General features: G+C 51.7%; 1 protein-coding gene across 2 annotated transcripts in view; it reads left to right on the plus strand.

Moving 5' to 3' along the window:
- The window catches only part of Axin2 (axin 2), a 30,266-nt gene extending 13,938 nt beyond the window's left edge, over window positions 1–16,328 (plus strand). For both annotated transcript variants that reach the window (XM_059272023.1, XM_059272024.1), the window contains exons 4-11: window positions 5,375–5,477; window positions 8,010–8,150; window positions 8,301–8,800; window positions 9,061–9,255; window positions 9,526–9,756; window positions 10,457–10,552; window positions 11,840–12,007; window positions 15,293–16,328. In XM_059272023.1, coding sequence (XP_059128006.1) covers window positions 5,375–5,477; window positions 8,010–8,150; window positions 8,301–8,800; window positions 9,061–9,255; window positions 9,526–9,756; window positions 10,457–10,552; window positions 11,840–12,007; window positions 15,293–15,419 — 1,561 coding nt within the window. In that variant the 3' untranslated portion in view covers window positions 15,420–16,328. The remainder of the gene's footprint in view (window positions 1–5,374; window positions 5,478–8,009; window positions 8,151–8,300; window positions 8,801–9,060; window positions 9,256–9,525; window positions 9,757–10,456; window positions 10,553–11,839; window positions 12,008–15,292) is intronic.
- The last annotated feature ends 3,948 nt before the right edge of the window (window positions 16,329–20,276 follow it).

Raw genomic sequence — 20,276 nt, forward strand, 5'->3', positions numbered from 1 at the left:
GTCCCTAGCCATTCATGGCAGAGGCCAGACATGGCACCTGCCCTGCCACATCTTCCCTGCTCACCATGAGATGTTATCGCCCGTGAGGCCTTTGAGCTTCTGTGGGTTCTTCTTTTTGTTTACTACTGATCATAACTCTTTTTCCTGAGTCCTCCTCATTTATGCCCCTTTAATCTTTCCCTAGAATGAAAAGGTCTCGCATAGCCCAGGCTGGCCCTCACATAGCCCAGGCTAGTCTTGAATTCATTCTGTGGCTAGAGATGTCCATGAATATCTGGTCCATCTGCCTCCATCTCCTGAGTGCTGGCGTCATAGTTAGGTGGCACCACATGTGATGTACTGGAATCCGCACCCAGGACTGACTTCCTGCATGCTGGGCAGTAATCACTCTGTGTGGCCAGCCCTCAGCTTCCTTTCAAACTGATTCTTCTTCCCCTTTCACTTAAAGCATTTACTGACTCAAGTATGAGGCTCAGAAGGAGTTGCCAGGCGTAGACTCTAGGTAGCATGGGGGTCAGTAAGGGCCACTTTAAAAAAGGGGCCAACAGCTTATCCCCTGGCAGCTTTTTCTTCAGGCCCCTGGTGGCATATTCTCTGGGCCCTGTAACAGGGTGTCTTGTTATGGTGGGTAGATAGTTAGTAAACCAAAAAGCCAAGGAAAGGTACCTGCGAGACTTAGAGTTTGGGGTTCAGCCAAGTGGGCATTCCACTGAACTCCTCATCATAGACGTACCCACAAGCGTGGTTAGACCAATTAAGAGCTGGCATCGGTTCCTCTAAGGGATCCTGGGAATGATCTTGAGCTGCCTTTGGTGGGGTATGGAAGGGTCTCCAGGAACAAGACCCCACTTACGGGACTTGGTCATGCTTAGAGGCTCCTGTGGGTGTCCAGCTACCATCAACTGCCAGGCATAAGGTCCCCCCTCCCCTTGTGGGTGGGGGAGGTGATCCCCAGTCTCCTGCTTGAACAGACTTGGCTTGAACTTAAAACACTTTCTGGCCAGCCAGCTCTGGGTGTGTGTGATCTACCCTGTGTTGGGTGGTTACCCAGGATTCCCAGGGCTGGGATTAGACCCCCCTCTTCAGAGCTCTGCCAATTGTGGGCCTCGTGCAGATGAGAGCACCATGTGAGAAATAAAGTGTGTGTGTGTGTGTGTGTGTGTGTGTGTGTGTGTGTGTGTGTGTTGGGGAGGGGGATGAAAAGCGAAGCTGAATCGCTTTCAGCCCATTGTTCATCTAGGGGAGCTTAGAGAGGATAAGAGGGTAGCAGGCCCCTTGGAAATGTGCTTCAACAAGTGAATAGGAGAGACCCATAAAGCATGAAAAGACTCCTGGCTGCTTCTCCCCTTCACAATAGCCTGCGTGGGCTGCTGGGGGCTGAGGGGCTGGGGACCAGGGCTGGCTGCCCTGCTGGGAGTTGGGAGGGGACAAGGGGGAGGGGGGAGTAGAGGGAGGGGTCAGAGGCAGCTTTCAATAGACTCTAGAAGGTTGGAGTTCATTAGACACAAGCCCAGGGAAGCAATCATCTCATTTGCGACAGAACCAATTAAGTCCCCCGGGCTTTTGCAAGAGGCCTGGGTAGAAGATGGGCAGAGCTGGGCCAGGCCTTGGTTCTTCCTGGCACCTGCATGCGGTGGCCTGGGTGTGTGGGGCAGACAGGTTATGTAGGCCTCCTCCCAGAGCCAGTGTTAGTGCTGACTTCTCTCTTGCCACTAAGGAAAAGTCCCTCCTAAAGATGGCCGAGGTATTTGAGTCTCCATTTTAGGCCCCCCGAGAAGGCTGTTTTATGAGCTTGTTACTCTGAAACGTGCATTCTCGGAAGAAATGGCTCTTATTTTTTTTTTTTTTTCCTCCTTTGAAAGTTAACTGCCAGACTTCCAGCAAAATCCTAAACCCAAATACTGGGAGGGTTAGGAACAAGAGGGGCATGGGGCTCGGCCCAAGCAAAAGGGATGCAGAGCGCCAAGTTTAGGCAGGCGGAGCATGGGAGCAGCTGGTGCTTTGCTGCCCAAGTTCAACGTCCCTCAGGTGAGGGTACCAGGGTTCTCTGTCTTTATCCTGTAATCAGGATTGGCTGCATTTGACTGTAGCTTGCTTCTGCTCTGTGTCCCCCCGTATCCGCACACGATGACCTTTCTCCATTCCACAGAGTAGATGGCGGGAGTCATTTTACTTACTATTTTTATTTTCTCATATCTTACATATGGGGTGGGGGGGTTGGTCTGGACATTGGGGAGTGCCTCTGAGTGAACTTCAGATATTGCCCTATCTTGCAAACAAGGCTTTTGATGTTGACTGTGATCGGAGACTGCTTCAGAGGGGCCGCCAAATGTGGGCACACGCGCACGCGCTCACGCCTGCTATTTCAAAGCCCCCGGAAAAAGTGACATTCAGGTTAGGTCAGGCCCAGTGGAGTCAAAGGGCTAAGCTAATTGGCTCGGCTTAAATGGCAGCTAAGTGGAGTCCACACTTCAGAATCTGTGTGCCCCAGAAACAGCTGGGCCCGGCAGCAGGCTCGTTAGCTAAAATGTTTATAATTAGAGGAGACTGTAGAGGGACCAAACTCTGGTTATGAGCAGCCAGGATGCTGGTCATAAACTTCTGGAGCCCGAACAGAAGAAAGGAGAGGCCCCCTTTTGGAATGAGGGGCTGTTTTGGAAGAAGATTCCTGGCTAGGGGGAATTAAAGCCATATTTCCAGAAAGGCGCCTCTGAGCCTCTTTGACGTCTCCAAGCTAAAATTCCGCCTTTTGGCTCTGGGCACAAGATGCCTTTCCTGTGGCTGTATCCTTCACCTGCCCTAGATACTGTGAGAGGTTCTTAGGAAATCATTTCTTCCTCTTGCCCATTGCGCTGGCTATCACCCGCCTTCCTCTCTTTCTTCCTCCCTACCTTATGTGGAGAAAGTATACAAGACACAGAAGCCTCGCCATTGATTTCTGGCCGAGAGGAACGGATGAGTAAGGGCTGCTGGTGGAGACGGACGGGCAGAGTCTTGAGAGGGGTGTCTGGGGAGACTCTCCTAGGACTCTTACTGTGTGCCACAGCGTATGTGCAGCGGTCAGCTACAGCCTTCTCTCCTGTCTTTGTATGAGTTCTGGGGACCAAACTCAGCCCTCCAGCTCCTTTACCGACTGAGCCATCTCACTACTGGTCCTCCTGGGACTCTTGAAGCCGCCTGATGTAACTTGTTCTAAGGTAGGGGTGTTTGGGGAGCCACCTCTCACCATTAAGACCCAGGAGGAAGAGCTGGTCAGGAGAGAAGTGTGGTCATTTGCCCAGACCTGGGACACTAATACGAGAGCTATTCTGCATGAACCCCACCCCACCTGGCACCCCCATTGCCAACGAGTACCAATGGTAGAAGAGTTCCCATTTCCCACTTGTCCATGTCATGTGGCTTCTTGGAGCTTCGGAGATGTAGACCATCAGGGCACTGGAGACCTTGAAAGCAGACTACTGAGTTAAGGCTATCTGTTCTGGAGTTGAGCGGTGGCTGAGGTTGGGAGCCTGAGTCGCTTATTTCTGGTCACCTATAAAATGCGGTTCCTGTGAGAACATCTGATGTGTCCGGTGTCAGAAGTAGCACGTGAACTTTGTGGGAGCTAGTCGCCTCTGGCTGCAGTTGGTGGCCTTGGGTAGGATCGTTGGCTGGTGTCGAGTCAGCTATTCCAGGGTGAGAGCATGCAGCCTTCATAAAAACCGCGTCAGGGGCTGCATCACACCCGTATACCCACCTCACCTTCGGGGCCTTGTCAAGAGAAGCCCCTGGTAAGTTAGCGCGCCTGCTTCTGATCGCACCTCTCCCCACCCCCCAGCACCTCGCAGTGTAGTTACTCTTCCTGCGCTCTAGAGTTAAGGTTGGAGTTAGTCATGCTGTTGACCTAAGCAGACTCTTCTCCATCACCCCTGAGGGACCGTGTTCTATGGCCTAGGTCAGCCATTTCTCCTGGCCGCTCTTCAGACACCGGCTGGACCGATAACTTTGAGATGAAGGTTGTTTTCTTCCTGTGATGCACTAAACACCAGGGAATGGGAAACAGGCAGACACCTAGCTTCAGTGTCAGCGCCTGGGAGTGCGGCTCGTCGCGGAGGCTCGAGGCCCTGGAGGTCTCCGTAAGGGACATCGATGCGAGAAGCCACACCTTGGCCATTGTGCTCCTAAGACTGAAATTCATTTTTGGTCGTGTTTTTCAATGGCATCAGCGCCTTATTCTCCCTCCCACTTGCTAATTTGGGTTTTCTGGCTTCTGAGGCAGGCTCTTGCTGAAGAGTTAGTCCAGAACTCGTAGAGATCCACCTAGGATCGAAGGCTTGTGCCTCCACACCTGGACCGTGTTTTAGAGATAGGGACCTGGAAAACTCACCCAGACCTCATTGGCCACACTCCAGTTTTAAATTGCAACTCCTCCCTTCCCAGAGGACCTCCTCCCTGCTCTCTTATTTCTACTTTGTCATAGTGCTTACCATCTCTTTTTGAGGGGTAGGGAGGTTGAGACAGGATTTCTCTGTGTAATAGCCCTGGCTGTCCTGGAACTCCCTTTGTAGACCAGGCTGGCCTCGAACTCATAGAGATCCACCTGCCTCTGCCTCCCGAGTGCCAGGATTAAAATCATGCGCTGCCACCACCACCTGTCAGTGCTTGCCACTTTTGAACGTTGGTTTTGCCTCATTTTTGCACACTACCGTGAGACACTCTGTTCAGATATCAACTTCCTAAGAGGAATGGAATTTTGTGTCCCTTCTGTCCACTGACCCCTTACATAGAGGGAAGGTACCTAGGTAATGGCTGGCATGTTGTAGATACGTGAACGTTTTGGTGAGTTTATAGTGATGCCTAGGGGAGGCTTTGCTCTCATGTCCATATCCCTGCGTCTTTGTGTCTCTGTTGACTGGGGAAAATCACCACAAGGCGCTTTATAAAAACACTAATAGAGAGAAGAAAGTTGGACGTGATTGACTGTTGGAAGGGACTTAGGTGCACCTTCATGAAGAGGTGGTTGAGCCCTTGGGTTTGGTTCCAAACGTGACCCTGCAGCCTTTCGCCCTGGCGCTGTTCTCCCAGTTTAGATAACAAGCTGCCAGAGGACCAGAGGAGCCCAAGACTCTTGTACCTGGGGACACACAAGCTCCTCCCAAGCTGATGTTCCTGTGGCTGAGAGTAAGCCAAGTTGCCACAGATGACAATGGGCAGGACTTGCAGTTTAGTCTTGGACGGGTCCTTCCCCACGGGGTCATGATTGCATTGAAGATGTGTGGCCCATTCCCATGGAAGAGCGTGGCCGTTCCTGTTGTCAGAATCTCTGGAGGAACGTGTGAGTGATGTCACATGCTGAGATCACCTTGGTGAGTCTGGATTTTGTCTTTTCCCTTAGAGATGGAATCCCTCCTTATCGCATGGGGAGTAAGAAACAACTCCAGAGAGAGATGCATCGCAGTGTGAAGGCCAATGGCCAGGTGTCTCTACCTCATTTTCCGGTGAGTATAGGCGACATGGGTAGTGGTGTTCCCTGAGGTCCTGAATCATGAAAAGAGCTGGGAGGTGGGAAGCAGTGTGCCTGGGACCTGCAGGAGTAAAGGGAGCAAGAGGAATTGCTGGACTGGAGAAAGTATGTGGTTCTTAGGGGCATGGTATTAACAGAGTGACACTCTATTTCCTGAATTGAAGAATGGCAAGTTCTCTGTGCCAAAGAAACCAGGTGTCACTAGATGAGGTGATGAGCTCACTGCCTTCCTGCTAGACTGGAAGTCCCCCGAAAGCAGAGAGCCTCGAAAGAATCATGTGTCGGGGGGTGGGGGGGTGGGTGTATATGCCTGAGTATTTGCTTGCATGTACGCGTACCATGAGAATGCAGTACTTACAGAGGCCAGAAGAGGGCATCAGATCCCCCGATCTGATGTTACAGAGTTATAGATGGTTGTGAGCTGTCATGTGGATGCTGGGAATTGAGCCTGGGTCCTCTGAAAGATCAACCAAGGCTCTTAACCACTGACGCCTCTCTGCAGCCCCAGATTTGTTAGCTTCTGTGTGTGGACCTGGTACAGTTCCTGTCACAGATAGCTGCTCCTTAAACATGAAGTGGATGAGGCTAGGAGAACCTCTGTGTGTTGTATTTCCCTGCCCTGCCCACTATGTAAGGAAAGTCAGCTCTCAAGGACTCTGCTTCTCCTGATAGCTCGGTCACCGACTCTTCTGTTTACTTGACCGTTTTACTAACCCCATGCCCCCAGAGGGCAGCTATACAGTCTTAACCTTTCTCATGTTCCAGAGCTGGGCTCTCATGAGTCTGTGTCTGATGAATGCTGATGGGTGGGATGTCTAGAAGTGAGGCTTCCTGGGGAAACAGCCTCCCTCGACTGAGGGAGGGAAGCAGGTTTTTCTGGGATCTTCCCTCGGAGCATCCTTGAAGGCAGCGAGCACACAGTTCACTGGCCTCAAGTGCCCACAAGCCTGTCTCCAGGCTGTGATCTTTCTACAGTAGCCTGCTGTCTAGGGTACAGGGAGAAAGCGGGGGCATCCCGTCTAGAGCAGGTGTCTGTCCAGTCATCTTTCCTGGTAGCTTCAGAGAATCCAGCTGGTTCAGTTGGTTGTATTATATTCCGAAAAGTAACACGTGGGACTGCTGATCTCAGGTCACCTGACTAGGGTCACAGGTTGTAGCTCTCCTCAGAAACTCCTGGCACAGGCAACAGAGTCACTTTGTCTTAAAGTGAGCATATTAAGATTGCTTTGGGGAGTGACTTCGGTGAGTCCCCCCAACCATGTAGTACAGATGACGAAGTGGATTGAACGGGGGTGGGGTGGGAATGTGTTAACCAAAATTCTACCCCCCACGCCTATAAAATCACCTGATTTTTGTCCTGGGGTGGCAAATCAAGTTTGGGGCGCAGGTTCATGGAGCCAGCCTTCATAAGAACAGCCAACCACGCAGGGGCCTTTCCTTCCCCGCTCACGGTTCCGCAGCTAAGTGGTTGCTGAGGTGAGGCTGGCTCTTCAGCTAGGGAGAGCAAGTTGGCTTTCTGCCCTCCCCACCCCAAAAGAAAAAAAGGCAAAGCGAGAGAGAGAGAGAGAGAGAGAGAGAGAGAGAGAGAGAGAGAGAGAGAAGAAGAAGAAGAAGAAGAAGGAGGAGGAGGAGGAGGAGGAGGAGGAGGAAGGAGGAAGGAGGTGGACCAAGTGGAGAGGTGGGGAGGGCAGAGTGGGGGAGCGAGATGACAGAGACAGGACAGAAAGCCGGGCGGCGGGGGTTCTTGCCGCTTGCTGCTCTTGGCAGGCTTTCTCGACGTCTCTTTTTATATTCCGTACTTGGTTTGGAGATGTTCCGTTTTCCCTTGATAGATCAGCTTCAGGCAGCCAAGCTCAGCAGTGTTCTGCCGCTAGCCTGCAGCAGCTTTCTTCATTTTCTGTACAAAGAGAGGAGGAGGAGGAGGGGAGGAATACGGGGGAGATGGAGGACAGTGTTGAGACACCACCACCTCAGAGGTGCGCAGTGTGCGGCCAGGAAATAAATTACCACTTCTTCTCTGATCTGGGGCCGGTGACTCCCCCCCTCTTCCCTCTCCCCTGCCTCTTTTCCAATCTTATTTTTTTTAATTTCCAACTCCCTTTCTGTTTAGACTCCACTTTTTATGCCTTGAGTTGGTTCCTCTCCCCTCCCCATCTCAGAGGGCTGCCTTTTTTTGATGTTTGACAACAGTCTTTGAAGATTTTCTACTTCAGAGTAGCTACTGATGGGCTGGTTGTACTACAGAGAGAACAAGCAGGGTCTCTCGGAGTGCGACCAACTGCTCCTGCCCAAGGCAAACGCTGGTGGGGACCATGGCTCTCCATGAGGCCACGGAGCCCGTGCATAAAAGTCCCGAGCAGCAGTTTCGACATCCACCTTCCACCCGAACGCGGGGACTCGGCGACGGCACACATCCATGGGCCCCACGAGCTCCATCCAAGCTGCTGTGGCCAGTGCTTGCCTGGCCTGCTAATGGTGCCTGGTTCCTTCCTTCCCACACCCTCAGAGAACCCACCGTCTGCCCAAGGAGATGGCGCCCGTGGAACCCGCCGCCTTCGCCGCCGAGCTCATCTCCAGGCTGGAGAAGCTGAGGCTGGAGCTGGAAAGCCGTCACAGCCTGGAGGAGCGGCTGCAGCAGATCCGGGAGGTAGGGCCGGCCGCAGCATCCTCCCCACCCTCTGCATGTTCGTGTATACGTGTGCATGTGTGCATGTGTGTGCCCACCAACGGGTGCACGAACCCAGGATGTGGAAGGGTTGCTCCCTTGTTCACTTCCCTTTGGGGCCTCTGTTGCCAGGATGAAGAAAAGGAGGGATCTGAGCCGGCACTGAGCTCCCGGGATGGAACATCGGCCCAGCACCCCTTGGCCCTCCTACCCTCTGGCAGCTATGAAGAGGACCCGCAGACCATCCTGGACGACCACCTGTCTAGGGTCCTCAAGACCCCTGGCTGCCAGTCACCTGGTGTGGGCCATTATAGCCCACGTTCCCGCTCCCCTGACCACCACCACCGCCACCATCAGCAGTACCACCCCCTCCTCCCCGTTGGGGGCAAGCTGCCTCCTGTGGCTGCCTGCCCACTCCTTGGAGGCAAGAGCTTCCTGACCAAGCAGACGACGAAGCACGTTCACCACCACTACATCCATCACCATGCTGTCCCCAAGACCAAGGAGGAGATCGAGGCAGAAGCCACACAGAGAGTGCGCTGCCTCTGTCCTGGGGGCACGGAGTATTACTGTTACTCCAAATGCAAGAGCCACCCCAAGGCTCCAGAGCCCCTGCCTGGAGAGCAGTTTTGGTAAGTGACTAGCACCCCCCCACCACCACCACCACCATGGTAGAGCTTTTCTCCCAGCCTAAGTCCTGAACAGGTGTCAAGTGGGTCCAGGGTCACAGGTTAGCTTCCTGGAGGGGCATGGGCATGGGCACGGGTTGCAGCATCAGAGTGACAGAGTCAGTGGATCTGCCCTCACTGTACCCTAGCGGGATTACCGTGTTCCAGGAGAGTCTTGGAGTTTTAACGAGATGTCTGGATCGGGTGTTCTTGGTTCCCTACAGTGGCAGCAGAGGCAGTACCTTGCCCAAACGAAATACGAAAGGCACAGAACCGGGTCTGGTACTGCCGGCCAGGGAAGGAGGGATGTCCAGTGGAGCAGGGGCCCCTCAGCTTCCTGGGGAGGAAGGAGATCGTTCGCAGGATGTCTGGCAGTGGATGCTGGAGAGTGAGCGGCAGAGCAAGTCCAAGCCCCATAGGTAAATACCACACCCTAGGGCTTTGACATCGAGGCTGTGTGGGGATGGCTATTTCTGCCGTCTGGGGAAAGCAAATGTGACTGCCATCTTAGTATTAGACACTGGGCTGAGGAGACCACAAAAATGTCCCGTTTTGGCAGTGACCCTGTCCGTGTTATGGTAGAGTTATTTTCCTCTCCCTCTCTCAGAATAGACAAGTTTCTAGTGAAGTCACATTTTCCAGTTTTTCTAACCCAGTTTCCCTCCCTCTGCTCTTCATGCCCCGTTCAGTGCCCAAAGCATAAGAAAGAGCTACCCATTGGAGTCCGCCCGCACATCCCCAGGCGAACGAGTCAGCCGGCACCATCTGTTGGGGGCCAACGGACACCCCCGCTCGGTGGCCCGGGCTCACCCGTTTACCCAGGACCCTGCGATGCCTCCCCTAACCCCACCCAACACTTTGGCGCAGCTGGAGGAAGCCTGCCGCAGGCTGGCAGAGGTGTCCAAGCCCCCAAAGCAGCGGTGAGTGGGTGTGGACGGCACTCAGAACGGGGTGGGTCGGAGAGGGAAAGGCTCACCTAGGGGGAACCGTCTCTGGCTGAGAAAGTCTCCTTTTCAGCCTCTGGAAGTTACTCTTTTGGTTCTGTTCATTTATCGGAGTTCAAGCAGGGTCTTTGGTGCAGCTATTCCCACAAGTGGGATGATTCCGTGCGAATCCCTTCATGAGAGGCAGGTTAGGTGAGCGTATGCGAAGCCGTGACCAGGGGAGAATCAAGAGTCTTGAGCCCTTTGCCGGCTGAGATAGCCCTGTTGTAGCCTGCTCTAGAGTGTCTGGACACAAGGCCTTGATTGGGTCTCTGCCGGAAGGGAAGTTGGGTCAGGGCTACATCTCTTTAGGAGGCCAGAGTGCTTTTCTCTGCTTCCCAATTGCCATGAGGATGCGAGCTTACCTCTAACCTCTAAGCCTAACCTAAGTGGTCCTCAACCTATGGGTCATGACCCCATTGGAGGGTCAAATGATCCTTTCACAGGGGTCACCTAAGACCATCGGAAAACACAGATAGTCACATTACGATTCATAACAGTAGCAAGATTACAGTTATGAAATAATAACGAAAAGAACTTTATGGTTGGGGTCACCACAACATGAAGAACTGTATTAAAGGGTCGCAGTGTAGTTGAGAACCACTGTTCTAAGCCCTTCACCCTCCTCTGTCCTCAGGTGCTGTGTGGCCAGTCAGCAGAGGGACAGGAACCACTCGGCCACTGGTCAGGCAGGAGCCACACCCTTCTCTAACCCAAGCCTGGCTCCAGCAGAGTGAGTGACCCTCTCAGGCATTGCTGGGATACTTGGAATGGTTTACATTTCGGGGTGTGTCATTATCTGGAGTGATGTCTTTGTGGAACTCAGTATTTGAAGTGACCTTTGTTTCCACGCTTTGTGATGAGCAACACTAAAAGCAGATGTTGCCATCAGTGAGGATCATGGGAAACCTGCCTGCTGAGAAGGCTGATTCACAACACAGGGTTTCCAGGGCTCACAGTAATCAAAAGCTGGGGCTGAAGCCATTGTCAGAAGGGTAGAGGGGGCTGAATCTGGATACACAAGTTAACTTTGTAGGATTTGGAAGCCAGCAGGCCTGGACAAGTCTCCTTGTCACTCGTGAGCATGTCCTGCTTGGAGAAGATAAAAAATCTTGTCCCAAACTGGGCCATGATTCTTGTTGAAAATTTGCACATGGAGATGGGACTTTGAACCCTGTCTACAGACTTTCAAATCTGGCAGAATGTGGAATGATCTAGATAATGCTTTCTTAGCCTCTTCATCCTGAGCAGTGTGACTCATGATTGAGGTCCTGAGTAAGCTACCTTCATAAACCCTTTCCTTGTTTTAATTGGTTAACCTCAAGTCCACCAGCTGTCACTCTTAAAAAGCAGAATAAACGGGACAATTAAAATGACAGGGGCGCTGAGGATGTAACTCAGTTGACAGAGTGCTTGCTCAGCGTGCAGGAAGCCCTGGGTTAGCTCCTCAGCGCCCCCGTAAATGGAGGTGGGATGAGTAAACACCTGCAACCCCCAGCTCTCTGGAGCTGCAGGATGGAAGGTCAGAAGTTCAAGGTCATCTTTGGCTGCCCAGCCAGTTTGGGGCCCGCCTGGCATATATGAGGTAGCAGGCCATCTCCCTGTGAGTGTGGTTCCGCGGGCATGATGGGTAGGCCTCTGCGGCATTTGAGCTCAGACTGTCCACGGAGGAGCTCTGGCCTGGGGTTGCCTCCCTGGTGTTCCCTGGTCACGGGGAGCCTCGCACAGGCACTTCCCCGATACTGTTGCTTCTCTGGTTCTCACTGGTGAGCCCTTTGTTGTGCTAACCAGAAGGAGGCCTCTGAGAACCCCAGTTTGAAGGCGTTTGAGGGATACGGTATCAATTTACAATCAGGACCACCACCCTTTCCCTCACGCTGTGCGGATCTCTTTGGAAGTTGCTACCTCTGTAACGTGAGGGTCCTGCGCCAGGCTTCCTCTGTAGACCCCCATACTGTGTGAGTGTAAGTGGGTGTTTGCTTAGAGATGCTGAATTTGTGACATCCTGTCTTCTTTTCAGTCACAAAGAGCCAAAGAAACCGGCAAGTGTGCACGCGCTCCAGGCCAGCGAGCTGGTTGTCACTTACTTTTTCTGCGGAGAAGAAATCCCGTACAGGAGGGTGCTGAAGGCTCAGAGCTTGACCCTGGGCCACTTCAAGGAACAGCTCAGCAAAAAGGGAAATTATAGGTAAGGGTCTAGTACCTAGAGAGCCTTTACGGATCTGGAGTTGGCTCAGAACTCACTAAAGTGCCTGGCCCTAGAACATCCCTGTCTTTGCAGGCCTCGGGTGGATTTGGAAAGTGCCGTGGAGGCTGCCTGAGTGGGCTGCTGGGCATCTAGGGTTCCTTCTGTCGCCTCTCCCCCCTCACCTCTAACAAGAGCAGCCATGGGGGAAGCTGCTGAGAGGGGGTGGTTCTCTGGAGATCTAGCCAGGGCTTCTCTTCCAGGTGAACAAGACTTGAGAACAAAAAGTTACTGCCGTTTGTTTTACCAGGAGAAGCAGGGCTCTGCCTGAAATTGGAGGCCCCCTTGTGTGCTTGGGATGGGGGACTGATAAGGGAGAGCCCAGAGTCACCTCAGAGGCCGCCATGTTGGAGGCTCAGAAAAGCAGACCAAAGCTCGGGAGTCACCAGCCTCTCCCTTGCGGTGCCTGGTGAACGCGGTCCCTGGGTTGGACAGGTCATCTGTAGCAGCAATGTCTGTCTAACTGAGAAGGAGCCGGGCCTATGGGCAGTCAAGAGGGTGAATAGGGCTGGCCAGTTTCCTACGGGGCCCTGGGCTTCACTGTCTTCTTCCTGCCACCTGGCCTCTTTGCCTCCCTAGCAGAGTGGAGGGATCCTTAAAAAGGCCCACACTGACCTTGTCAGGTCCTTGAGAGGACCCAGGAGCTAAGGATGATGAAAGCCGACTCAGAAGCATTTCTTAGCCTTCTTACTGAAAGGCAGGTGATGGCCGTGTCAGTTCATTTAGGACTTGACCTGCTTGGCCTCCCTCTGGAGGGAATGTGTGTTTGGCCCATTTATGCCCCAGCCTGGACAAAGCGAGGCCAACCAGGCACTCGAGGGGGTCCCCGCTCTCCAGGTTTGCACCTAAGGAGTGTCCCCTCCCCAGTGGACTGTCCTGAGGCCCTGCGCAGAGGTGCAGCTCACATGTACCTCCAGAGCCCGGATGTAAGGGACGAAGAGTATGAAGGACGGACGCGCAGCCTCCTGGCTGGGCCCCGGCCCCTGGGTGAGCAAGCCTATTGCAGGATGCTGGGTTGCCCTACCCTCCCTGCCGGATCCTGTGTGGCTGCACCAGCCATTCCGTCATGGAGTCCTCTTGGTGGTGCCAACAGTGACCTTTGGCAGGGAGAAGGACAAGGACCCTGCGGGTGACAACTCACTGGGGTGATAGGTGTGTAGCTGAGCCTAGGTCATTCTGTCATACCCAGGAAGAGACCGTTCTGAATGCTATCAAAGGGTCTGGGGAACAGGCCCGGCTGCCGCCTTTAATCTCGACAGAGACACAGGTGAAGCTAATTACACAAGTGGGCCCCTCCAGGGATTCATTTTGATCTTGGCTTTGACTCTGGACTTTGAGGAGAAGCGCAGGTGACCTTCAGGGGGCGAAAGTGTCACAGCACATCGCGTAGGGCCCACAGGGAAGGGCCTCTCGCCACCACTCCGGCCACATCTGGCTCTGATTTTTTCCTCCCCCCCAAGGCACATTTAATAAGCCTGGCTTTGAAGCTCTGGCCTCCCCTTTAATGCACAAAGACGTGCACAAATGGTCCCCTCTCAAATTCCTTCCTGATTGGATCAGGCTGTGGGAAGGCCCTCCCACCCTCCTTATCTCTGCTGGTGAGCTTTGGTGTCCTGGGGGTGGGGGTTGGGCAAGAGGGTACCCTGCCTTCCTCCCCAAACCAGGGCCTTGACCTTCAACATTTCAGTTTGTACCCCTAACCCCCACCCTAATGAAAAAGAGCCCAGTGAGGCCAGGGTTGTGGAGCTGGGACCTGGGCCGTGTTGAGTAAGCTCCCCATGGCGGGAGTTCAGAAAGCTAACAGTCCCTCCAGACATGCCCGACACCGTTGGTGCCAGATGTCGGGAGAAGGCAAAGTTTGCCACATGCAGCCTGGTGCTGTGGAAAACCCAGTTCCTGGAGAAAACGAGGGGGAGGCAGTGTGTTTGAAGTCCTGAGGGGGTGGGGTGGGGGCGCTTGGGAATGTTGCCTCTCTCCTTGCTGGAAGAGGTTGCAGTTATGGAAAAGGTCAACGTATGTTTGCCCAGAGGTACCATGAAAGTCCAGCATGGTAAATGCCAGAGGGGTCAGAGCTGGGGGCCGGGTGGTATTGGCATTCAGGCCCTCCTGTTTGGGAAAAGGACTCCCCTGGCTCTCCTCCTCTCAGGCTTCCCTAAGCATTTTGACCCATGTGCAGCGCCGCACCCCTGAAATGGCTGTGCCCCTAGATAGCCAGCTTAGCCACCGAGGCCCTGGTTAGACCCAGCTTCCTTGCCCTCGTAATTCAGTTCACTTGCTCTAAAATGGGAATGACACAATTAACTGAAGAAGATGAGTGTTTTTGTTTTTGTTTTTTTCCGAGAGAAGGCACCTCAGCCCTAAACACGAGTCAGAATTGTATGTTTTAGTGGCTCCATGGTTCCAGGAGTGGTGGTGACCTTCTCTCTGAGAGTGGCCTTTATGGGCTGGAAAGGACAATTCACAGGGAAAGCTTAATCCCCTTGAGGGGTTCTCCGTTGCTGGGGACAAGGAAGAGGCTTTGTTTAGAGTCTTCTGCAAGGCTTGGGGTAGGCCTGGCCCGGGATGGCTGGTTGTACAGAGTATGGGGACCTGAGAGAGGCTGCCATTTGTGCCTGTACGATTAAACAATCCTAGAAGGAAGACTGTTGGGGAGGAAGAGGAGGAGCTTTAATTAAAGGCAGGAGGGGAAGGAGGGTATTGGACCCTAGAGAGGTAGGGTGAGAGGAGGAGGGACAGAGGGACAGAAAGGGTTCTGTGCCTGCTCAACACAGGTGAGCCCTGGGGCTGGCCCACCTCCTGTTGGGCTGGGCCAGAGACTGTTGGCACTTGGGCAGGTGGCCTCTGGACTGATGATAGCAGCCAGTCAGCCTTCCACTTCTGTAGGCTGAGCCAGAAGAGTCCCAGGTCCCTGAAGGATCTCCCTGCCCTGCTATCACAAATGAAGTCCGGGCATGTCCTCTTCCCACTCTCCTCCCTCAGTGTCCGAGAGTGTCCATGTTGGTCAGTAGGTGACAGCAGTTCTGACTAGAGGCTGAAGCCAGGAAGACCCTGGCCTTCCCACCCCCACGGTGCCTCTGCCCGGCCCATCCAGCAAGGTGGGCTGCCCTCATTAATCTGGTGTGGACCTCGGTGTGAGGCTCACCTGTCAGTCAGCACAGATGCCCACCTTGGTTCTCTGTCGGCAAGAAGATGCCTTCTCAACAAGCTTTCCCATCTTCTTCTTCTAAGGTATTACTTCAAAAAAGCGAGTGATGAGTTTGCCTGTGGAGCGGTTTTCGAGGAGATCTGGGACGATGAAACGGTGCTCCCCATGTACGAAGGCAGGATCCTGGGTAAAGTGGAGAGGATCGATTGAGCCTCGGCCTCAGTGTACACCATGGACCCGAAGCTCAGAGACCTGTCTCAGACCTACGCGGCAGCCACAAAGTATTTTGAAGGAAAATGAAACCAATTAAGAAGACAAAGTCTAGGGAGGAACTGGCCCCTGGGCCTTCAGGAGGGCGGGGTGGTTGCTTTTTAGTATCTATGAGCTAGGTACTGAGATCAGAAAAACCTGAACTATTTATTCAAAACATGACCACTCTGGGCTATTGAAGAGGCTGTGTTTGAGAGACTGCCATACATAATATATGACTTCCTAGGGATCTGAAATTCATAGACTAAGAGAAAACTGTGTATAGCTTGCCCAAACAGGAGTCCTTATTGATATTTATTGAACAGTCAATTCCCCTACCCCCCAGTGTATGCTGCTTTAAACACGGAAGTGGGAGAGAGAAGTTTGGATTGCTGTCTACACTTAGGAGCCGAGCTGGGAGTGCATTAACCATTTCTTCGTTAACAGAGGACTCTGCTCTGCATGACATTTCTCCAAGTGAAGACAGGCTTCTTAAAAAAAACAAAATGGTGCCCACATGCAGAAATCGGTGCCACCCCCACCCCATCCCAGCCATGCTGCTCTGCTTGTCACAGAAGTCTTGAGGGTCGAATGTGACAGCATCTTCACCACTGTGGGAATGTCATGTTGGGTGGGGGCCATCCAGAGTGGAGGAGCAGGGAGCCTTCACCCCGGGGCCAGAGGTTGTACCATCTACGTAGCTTCCCCTCACTGAGTCCTGGAAGCCCGGTGGCTGAGCCTGCCACCCTTCACAGCCCGGCGGTTCAAACTTGTGATGTTTTAGAAAGCGAGAGTTTCTTTTCTTTTTTAAGTCAGTCTCTGGACCGCGGCCATCAGGAAACCCACCCTTGCCCACCCGACCCTGCGAGGACACGGCACCTAGCAGCACCTCTCTCCTCCGTTACCTTCCCCTTGGCGCTCGGGTTTGTGTTCCGTTAACCTGTACGTCCTGTTTGCCATCCTTACTGTACTATAGGCCTGTGTATAGTGTAGGGCAGAGTGTTAACCCACTGGCTAGTGCTTGACTTGGGAATCGGTACAGTACCTGTACAGGCACGGGGACCCACTCCGTGCACGCCCTATATTCAGGGCTCAAGCTCTCCCTTGGTTTTTGAAAGGGGTTTATGTATAAATATATTTTATGCCTTTTTATTACAAGTCTTGTTACTCAGTGACTTTTGTCATGGCATTTTGTTCCACTTAGACTAAATTATGCATTATAAAGAGTTCATTTAAAGAAAATTACTTGGTACAATAATTATTGTAATTAAGAGATGTAGCCTTTATTAAAATTTTATATTTTTCAAACTGTTGGCCTCATCTTTGGATCCCCCAGGGTGGGAGTGGGACCAGGGAATCCCGTTTGTACAGGAATGTCTGGACATGGCTTCCTCTTGCAGAAGCCTCGTTCTGCCTGCTACGAAGCATGGTTACACGGCCTGACTGAGTGGTTTTCTCAGTCTTGGGTGAAAAGCCTCTGGAATGGGTTTGTAGCCAAGGGATGGCCAGCCGAGGCCAGTGGGTTTTGAGGCTAATGCCATGCACCCTTTCTGTCCTGGGATCTGACCTTAGATCATCTACAGTCATCATCCACGCTCTGGGTGGGTTAAGTGTCGGGAACAAATCTTAGGGCCTCAGTAGGAGTCAAGAACAACTTGCCCTTTGGTGGTGTGTGTTACGTGACCAACCTTCAACATCAGCCTGCAGTTGCTCACTAGGTCATGTGCTCCCCACATGTGTGGCTCAGGAAGCCAGGCTGAGGCATGGACAGTGTCCACTTGCTGTCCTATGAGGTGAACTTTGTAGAAGTCGGGTGATGGGTTGAGGTAGAGCTCAGTGGTAGAGCTCTGTTGGATGTGAATAGGCCCTGGGTTCCATCTTCACCAATAGATGGGGCATGAATCTTGTAGCACTGGGTCTATCTGAACTTCCTCTTGCTGCATTTTCATGATATTAGGCTCAGCAGTGGATTTGACTTTGGTCCTTGTTGACCACTAGGGTTGGGCTGAACAGCTAAATCGAGAATCCTTGCTGTGTGCAGCGTAGGGCCCACAGATGTAATGCTCCCAGTGGAGGCTTGGGGGTGGGGGTGGGGGGGCAGTAGGGGTCCTTCTGAATCCTTCTAAAAGATGGGGGAAGCTCTGCAGTCCAGAGCCAGGGAAACCTGCTGTGCTTGGTAGGCTTAGAGGTTTAAGGGTGGCCATTTCTCTTCATCTTCAGGCCTCTTGATTCAGCTATTGAAGAGAAGAAGGCAGCAAGGAGGGTTTGAGAGCCAGTAGTGGTGGCACACGCCTTTAATCCCAACGCTTAGGAGGTAGAGGCAGGCGGATCTCTGAGCCTGAGGCCAGCCTGGTCTACAGAGTGAGTTCCAGGACAGCTAGAACTGTTACACAGAGAAACCCTGTCTCCAAAAATAAAAAGACCTAGGATTTTTTTTTTTTTAACACTTTTGGCTCTTTGCTCTTTGGGGGCTCTGCCACCCAGCTCCTAAATAAATCACATGGAGTCTTATTCTTTCTTAGGAATGACTGGCCTTAGCTTGGCTTGTTTCTAGCCAGATTTTCTAGTTTAAATTATCTACCTTTTGCCTCTTGGCTTTTACCTTCCATTATTTCTGGATATCTTACTTTACTTCTTACTCCTCCGTGGCTGAGTGGCTGGCCCATTTCTTTCTCGCTCTTCAGTCACTTCTCCCAAGATTTCTCCTGTGTATCCTCTCTGCCTGCCAGCCCCGCCTTTCCTTTCTCCTGCCTTGCTATTGGCTGTTCAGTTCTTTATTAGACCAATCAGGTGTTTTAGACAGGCAAAGCAACACAGCTTCACTGAGTTAAACAAATGTAACGTAAAAGAATGCCACACATCTTTACATCAGTAAACAAATATTCCACAGCATAAACAAATGTAACACATCTTAAAATACTATTCCACAACATAGGTTTGAGTCCCAGCCCTACCACCTTCTGTGTGAGTGCCTGGGCTAGCTCCCATTATCTGTGAGTGATATAGCTGGAGTAGTTGATCACTCAGGTATTTATCATGGTAAGAACATCCAACATGATACAGCATCCGATTTTTAAGTGCACAGTTTTATTGTCTACAATAGCGACAGTATTGCACAATTAGAACTTCTCTGTGTGTCTGTTATATCTGTACATGAGTGTGGAAAGGTGTACCTGCCTGTGGAGGCCAGAAGTCAGGTGTCTTGCTCCATCAATCCATCTTCTCTTGAGCTTGAATTTGGAGTTCAAATGGCAGCCAGCAAGTCCCAATGATGCTCCTGTCTCTAGCCCTCACAGCATTAGGGTTACAGGTGAGTGTGCAATCATGCTTGGGTTTTCCCTGGGAGCTGGGACCTGAACTCAAGTCTTCATGCTGTACAGCAAGAGCATTTACCCACTGAGCCATCTCCCCAGCCCTGGAATTCCTCACCCTGCATAATTAGGTATTTATGCTTACTGGATGACAAATCATTTTGCCTCCTCTCTGACCACAGCAACTACCATGTTACTTTCTGTAACTTGCTAAGATTATTTTATGTGTATGAGTGTTTTGCCTGCATGTGTGTGGGTGCACCACATGCATGCCTGGTGCCCATAAGTCAGAAGAAAGTATCAAATCCCCTAGGACAAGTTAGAGATGTTTGTGAGCCACTATATGGATGCTGGGTACCAATCCCAGGTCCTTTGTAAGAGCAACAAATGCCCTTAACCATTGAACTGTGATCTCTCCAGCTCTATGACTATTTTAAATACTTTTTAAAAGTTTTTTTTTTAATTTTTTATTTTATGTGCATTGTTGTGTTGTCATGGATGTTGGGTCCCCTGGAACTGGAGTTAAAGACAGTTGTTGAACTGCTGTGTGGGGTGCTGGGAATAGAACGCTGGTCCTCTGGAAGAGCAGCTGGTGCTCTTAACTACTGAGCCATCTCTCTAGCCCCTATTTTAAATACTTCTAAGTGGAGTCTTGCAAATCATATTTATCCTTCTGTGACTAAAACTGCTTAACATGTAGTCCCTGTGGTTTATCCATGCCACACTCACAGATTTCGTTTTTCAAGGCTGAGCGTTGTATATACATGCCACATTTCCTTTAGCTCTTCATCCAACAGAGAGCATTTAGGTTAATTCCACATCCTGGCTCTTGTAAACAGTTCAACAGTCAACATGAGAGTGAAGATAACTCATTGAGATCTTGATCTGAATACTTTTTGATTAATCTCCAGAAGGGAAATCGCTTTAAAAAAAATAAATAAATAAGGAATCTCTTTAAACTGTTTTCCAAAGTGATTCCACAGTTTTCTTTCCTGTGAAAAGTATACAGGACTTTCAAACTCCTCATGCACTCACCAACACTTGCCTTTTATTTATTTGTGTGTGTTCTGTATATGTGAGTGTGGCATACATGTGTGGTGAGTGTCTTAGTTTGGGTTTTTATTGCTGTGAAAAGACACCCTGACCACGGCAACTCTTTTTTTGTTGTTTGTTTGTTTTTATTTGTTTGTTCAAGACACGGTCTCTCTGTGCAGCCTTGGCTGGCCTGGAACTCGCTCTGTAGACCAGGCTGGCCTCAGACTTAACAGAGATCCACCTCTCTCTGCCTCCCGAGTGCTGGGATTAAAGCTGTGCACCACTATCACCAGGCTCATAGCCACTCATAAGGAAAACATTTAATTGAGGGGCTCGCTTACAGTTTCAGAGGTTCAGTCTATTATCATCATGATGGGGAGTGTCGCAGCGTGCAGGCAGACATGGTGCTGGAGCGGAGAGTAATACATTTGCAGGCAACAGGAAGTTGACTAACTGTCACACTGAGGGGAGC

The sequence above is a fragment of the Peromyscus eremicus genome, chromosome 8a, assembly GCF_949786415.1.
Source record: "Peromyscus eremicus chromosome 8a, PerEre_H2_v1, whole genome shotgun sequence".
Taxonomy (NCBI): domain Eukaryota; kingdom Metazoa; phylum Chordata; class Mammalia; order Rodentia; family Cricetidae; genus Peromyscus; species Peromyscus eremicus.